Genomic DNA, 5,962 nt, shown 5'->3' with positions numbered 1-5,962 from the left:
GGTGAGCAGGGCAGGCCTCAGGCCGCACGAGCCTGCGGACACCACAGGCTGGCGTGCAGTTGCAAGGGTCCCCACCGCGACGCCGGACCTGGGCTCTTGCACAGCCCCCGGGCAGGCTGGCRTCCCCAGCGCAGCGGGGGGTCCCCTGCCCCCCAGCCGGCGGGTAGCGAGAGCGGCTGTTACAGCCGCCAGCACGGGCACGGGCAGCGTTTGCTGCCGCCGGGCAGCGTGCAACCCGGCGAGCTCTGGGGCCGCAGCGTGCCCCACGCRCTACACTGCAGGTACCGGGGCGGCCAGTGCCACCGCAGCGCTGGGGTGCTGCGGCACAGCCGGGAGCAGGGTCTGGGTTACAACTCAGTCACTCCTCACACGACGACCTTTGGTTTCTGGTCCGAGGTCTTTATTTGCCTCAGGGGGTTCTGCTGAGGTTGTAATAATTAAAAAAACCTGCCAGGCATTTGGGGTAATGCTATATAAATTATTGTCAAGGCAGTGGCAGTGAGTGGGAGTCCCCACCCGGGCTGGGCAGCCTTTTTTTCTAACTTGCACAGCATCGCCATGGGGTGGGGACAGGAAGGACGTACAGACACGGCATAAGGCCCATGTGGGCACCTGGAGAGATTGCCCACACACCCCAGTGTGGCCCTGGCCACGTAGACTCTCACCTTTGCATCTGTGCCTGGCTGTGCCCACAAAATACTTGCAAAAAAAAAAAAAAAAAAAAAAAGACTTTGGGAGAAGCTGAGCAACAGTGTTACTTGATTTGGTCTGTGTACATAAATATGCTGGGACGGGGCTGGACGTCACTGAACCCCACATGCTGAGGACTCCGTGACAACATTAACAGGAGGGTAACATCCATTTACAAAGCTCAGTGGCCAGCTCCTTCGGACACCCTTGGGGGTGTCCTGCTGCACTTGGGGCAGGAAAGGAGGTTTGGGGAACTGCCTTCCCCTACCCCCCCCAAAGATCCACCTATCATCCAGGCAGTACCCAGCAACTGGTGAGCGAAGCGCCCCTTCCACGCCTGCAATGGGCAGCAGGGAGGGCGTGCTTGTGGCCCAGATGACACATGGGGCATCTCTGCCATGTTACAGGGCCACTACCCCCTCCCTCTGCCTCTGCATCTCTCCTCTGCCTGCTGCCCTCTCCTCTGAGCAGGACAGCAGCTCCCTGTTTCCCCTCCCAAGGACAGTTATTTTTATCATTACTGCCTAGTTCTCAGAGGTCACATTYCCTCGAGGCTTTGGAGAGAAAACCTGCGTGGTATCACTGTTTTTCTTCGCAGTTTTAGTTTCTTTTTGTTGTAAGAAGTGGCTTTTTTACACTCCTCACCTAGRAGAGAGATGCTTATTTTGTCCATATATCCAACTGCCAGCTCAGGGCAGAAAGGGCACTAGGGGTATAGCRGAGTCAAAGCCCAGGGAAAAGTTTCCCCACAGGTCTCTAGATCAGCATATCTCTAAAGGAAAAGGGAAGGGAGCTTGCCACATCCAGGAGGGCGCAATCTTGACTGCCTCATCAGAGAGGCTGGATGGGCCAAAACGGCTTACAGTGAGCACAACCATACCAGAGTGGTCCAAAATAGCTGACAAATGTTTAGYCCCTGTCTCTTCATCTTGGGGAACAGATGGCTTAAGAGCCTGTTGAAAGCACCAGTATTAGGCCCTCCACAGGCAGACAAACTTTGAAGCCTGGAAAAGGTCAGCCAGGTAGAGAAGAGGCGACAAACATTGATGCCATTTGGCCAATGTCTCAAGAGCAGGGAACTGAGGCAGATTCCTGGTACTCTCATATSCTTGCATCCTATTGCCTATGGTTTTCCCTCTGGCTCCCCAARTGAGTTCCCAGGCCAAGGGTGACTAGAAGGAGCTGCAGCTCAGAGGTGCCTTGGATGTTTGTCAGTGTTGGGTGAAGGGCATCATCTGCATTCACTGCACAGTCTGCACTTTTGTAAGTGGGGAGCAGAGGACTCCTCAGCAAAGGAGGCAAAGAGAAGTATTTCCGTAACTTTGCTAAAGTGGTCCCTGAGTGCCAGTTTATCTGGCTGTGCCAATGTTCCTGTACTGGCACATGAGAAGGTGCTTAAAGGTTTTCTTGAAAGTGGCATTGCAGAGGGCATAGCAGGCTGGGTTGATGGTGCTGTTGACATAGCAGAGCCAATAGCCGATAGACCACACTGTATCAGGTACACAGGTCTCACAGAATGTGTTAATAAGGACCATCACATTGTACGGAGTCCATGTGAGTATAAAAGCTAGCAGGATAGCAAATATGGTCCGGGTGACTTTCTTCTCCCTGGCTGCCATCTGGCGCTTCTTCCGTACTTGGCTCCTGGCAATGCTGGCAAACTTTCTGGCAACATTGACAGGGCGGCTGTTGGCCAGCGAGTTGTGTTCAGAGGCTCCAGCCTTAGCTGGGACAATCTCAATGGCAGTGACACATTCGGTCCCAGTTTGCTTGGTGACAATCTTAATCTTGGACCATTTGGAAGACGGGTTCACCCGGGGGTGGGATGGACTCTGCCCTTGCCCCACTGGCAAGATTTCTGCTGTTGGCTTGTCTTTTGTGGTTTGGGTCATGCTGACTGTGCTGGACTCATTGGAGGTCTCCTTCTCTTCCTGATGGCCAGTAGCCTCTGTCTGGGCTGAGGTCTGGTCATCCACTTTCCCATTCCTCACCTCCTCCTTCACTTCCACGGCCCTCTTTGGAGAATTGTTGTTGTTCTGTTTGATCAAGGGGCCTTTGAAGAAGGTGATGGACTTGCCTTTCCTCTCTTTCCTGCTTTCAGGCTTGTGCCTCCTCACTCTGCTCCTGCTGGCCAGTGAAATGTGGATGTACAGCACTGTCATGATGACCACAGGCAGATAGAAAGCAGCGATGGCTGTGCCAAAAGTCACTGCAGGGTTGGAAAGGAACTGGATGTAGCATTCYCCCTCAGCGACTGTCCTCTTGCCCACAATGAACTGCCAGAACAAGATGGCAGGGGCCCAGAGAATAAAGGACAGTATCCACGCGGCCGCAATCATTAACCCTGCCATCTTGGTGGTCCTCCTGGCTGGGTATGTCAGCGGCTTGGTGACACAGAAGTACCGGTCAAAGCTGATGATGAGTAAGTTCATGACAGAGGCGTTGCTCACCACATAGTCCAGGGCCAGCCACAGGTCACACACCACAGCACCCAGTGGCCAGTAGCCTTTGATGATATAGAGAGTGTAGAGATTCATGGAGAAGACCCCAATAATGAGGTCTGCACAGGCCAGGCTGAAGAGGAAGTAGTTGTTGACAGTCTGGAGTTGGCGGTTCACCTTGATGGACAGCATCACCAGGATGTTCCCCACCACAGTGACAAGGCTTAGTGAGCCAGTGACTGTGACAATGAAAACCAGCTCTACAGTCTTGTAGTTGGTGGGAGGCTGGATGGTCACCTCRGAGTGGTTGCTGGCAGTGAAGTTGTCGTAGGTCATGTTGGCCATCTTCACGTGCCAGGGCTGAGCAGAGAGGTTGCGCATGGGRTCTGCAAAGGGAGAAGAAACAAAAGGGAAGAATATCATATCTGTTGGCCCATATGTCTACCCAACCACAGCACCGTAACTATAAGCTTCTTTAATTAATCTTAGTTTAGCTAACGTACCAGCATTAACTATATAAAATCCAACTGTTTCCTTCTCATATTTTCTCTCACTCTCTTTCCCCACCTTTCTCTTGCTGTACTGTTATGCTTTTTTACCCAGAAAGCCTAGGTGTTTCCAGAGCTGCAGGTGAGGAGCCTGAAACAATGAAGCAGTGAGGTTGGAAGTCAGGAGAGCATAAACTAAAAGGATATTTTGGCTCTCTACTAGGATCACTGATACTAACGAGCTCGAAATGGTGCATCCTATCAGCAGGCYGAGCCATGCCAACACCTCACATCCCTGTGAACCGCTTGCTCCAGACTTTGCAGGAAAGGTGAGGGGGAAAATCTCTTTTGAMTGGTGTGCCCCTCCTCCAGCCTCTTATCAAGAGATCAACCTCCCAGCTCCAGCGTGGGAGAGATCCCTAGCTCCTGCTGCAGAGACAGAGACCCAGGTGGGAGCAGAGCCCCAAGATAAAGTCCTGCGGACAAGAAACAGGCACCAACCAAGTCATCTGGGAGGGCTGCTCAGCCCAAGTGCTTGCAACACTTCCTACTCCTTCATTTTCCCAGGCCAGTGTTGTTTTTAGCTAATGCTCAAAAATCTCCCGGCATTGTTTCCCGTCTGCCTTTTCAGCCCTCTCTCCAGAAGCTATTTCAAGGTACMGTTTGTGTCCCTAGACTGGCACAGCCTTGGGAGCATCCCCTGGCCTTCTTTAGCAAAGGAAGAGACACACGGGGCTGCAGGGAGAGGACTCAGGGGTGGAGCAGCAGCCCTTTGCCCTRGGCTTTCACAGGGTCAGCCTTGCCCTATGCCAGCTGTGTCCCATATTCACTTCCCAGGCACTGTTTATTTATCTGGCCCCTTGAAATGTACTGCCAGGAGTGACCCATGGCCCCTTGATTTACCTCCCAACTCCTCCCTTCCTCTCAATGCTGGGCTCCTTTACCCCCCTGCCACAGAGCGATCTCAGGTAAGTCCCCACACCTCCTGTCTGTGTGAACCCATCCATGCTAAGCCATGGCTGAGCTGGTAGGTGCCAGAATACCCCCCCCCCCGCCTGCCCGCCCCCGTGGTGAGCAGGCAGTGGCAAGACCAAAGCTACTAGGAAGCCACTTGCTTTAGGGCTGGGAGACACTATCCACAGCTTTGCCAGAGCCACCCAAGGGGAGAAAACATAAAGGCCTTCAGTTTGGCTGTGCCCCAAAGCAGGCTCTGCAGGCATCTTGGGGGGATCCAGGCTCCTAACGGCTGGAGAGGGGCCTCACTCAGCCCTGCCTCTGTGGAGCCAGGGAACATCTCTGCATTCGTAGCACAGCCCCAGCATGCCTGAGCTCCCGGGAGGGTGTTGGGAGGCAACAAAAAGAGACTTGGATCCTGCAGTGCCTGCCTGGAGGAAGGGGGCTGCCTGAGCTGAGCATAGCAGGCTACGGAGCCTGGCCAAGGCAGCAGTGGTTGCAGCAAGGACCTCTGGGCACAGAGCCAGTGCCTTGCTGCTAGGACAAGAGCAGGATATGTGTGCCTCAGGCATGTCCCGCTGCCCCCTTTGGCTAGTCTTGGGGAGGAGGCCAGGAGGCCACCCTGAACCACCCCTAGCCTGCAGAGGGAGGACAGTCCCTGGGAGGAGCATCCTGCAAAGCCCGTATCAGGGCCCACACAGCTCACCTGTGTCTCCAGCGGCCAACAGCTCCTTCTGGAGGAGGAGACCTGGGACAGAGAAAAGAGCAAGTTAGGGCAGCCCTGAGGTGTTCATGCAAGCCTCGCAATCTCTTACCAGGTACAAACCTGGACACCTTGGCCTGCTTTTCCAACAGAGGCTGCAGCTGGTTTTGAAGCAGTTTGGGTATGTGCTGCCATTTGAGGAGGTGCCCCAGGGTCAAGCCTCTCCCCGTGGGCCTATTTTCTTGCCAGGGTGCTGCTAGTCAGAGAGGGATTTTTCTCCCAAATTAAGCTCTCCCAGATTACCAAAGGGCCGTCACAGTATGGCGCAAGCTGTTGAAGGCCCTGCTMTTGCACAGTGAGTTGGTGTGGGCAGAAGTGTCCAGCATCTGCCTGTGAACCTGCCTCTGCCWCATTTCAAAAGAAACTGAGCCTTACCTGAAACAGTAAAATGGGGTTGATTACTTGCATAAAATACAGCACTGGGCACATTAACAAAGTGGTGACTCCACTTGGAAAAAGATACAGAAAACCCAAACAAGCCTGATACCGCCCCAGCCTTAATAAATACCAGTTGGGATCAGTGGAAAGCACTGATGATTTCCACTCAGCCAAAGCGCATCTTCCCAGCAAATAGATGGACGGTGCCTGCTCCATCGTCTCAGAACAGACACAAGCCAAACCCTGAA

The 5,962-nt window shown here is 53.7% G+C and overlaps 1 protein-coding gene across 1 annotated transcript; it reads right to left on the bottom strand.

Moving 5' to 3' along the window:
• Positions 1 to 417: 417 nt before the first annotated feature.
• CHRM4 (cholinergic receptor muscarinic 4) lies at positions 418 to 5,351 on the bottom strand. Its single transcript, XM_085306285.1, has 2 exons — positions 5,280 to 5,351; positions 418 to 3,517 (listed from the first exon to the last, which is right to left on the bottom strand). Exon 2 carries the CDS (start codon positions 3,510 to 3,512, stop codon positions 2,040 to 2,042), a length of 1,473 nt encoding a protein of 490 aa, XP_085162411.1. The 5' UTR covers positions 3,513 to 3,517; positions 5,280 to 5,351; the 3' UTR covers positions 418 to 2,039.
• Between the last annotated feature and the right edge of the window lie 611 nt (positions 5,352 to 5,962).

Source organism: Rhea americana, unplaced genomic scaffold, assembly GCF_003343005.1.
Source record: "Rhea americana isolate MKP2758 unplaced genomic scaffold, rheAme1 scaffold_102, whole genome shotgun sequence".
Lineage (NCBI taxonomy): Eukaryota > Metazoa > Chordata > Aves > Rheiformes > Rheidae > Rhea > Rhea americana.
This window is presented reverse-complemented; position numbering and strand designations above follow the sequence as displayed.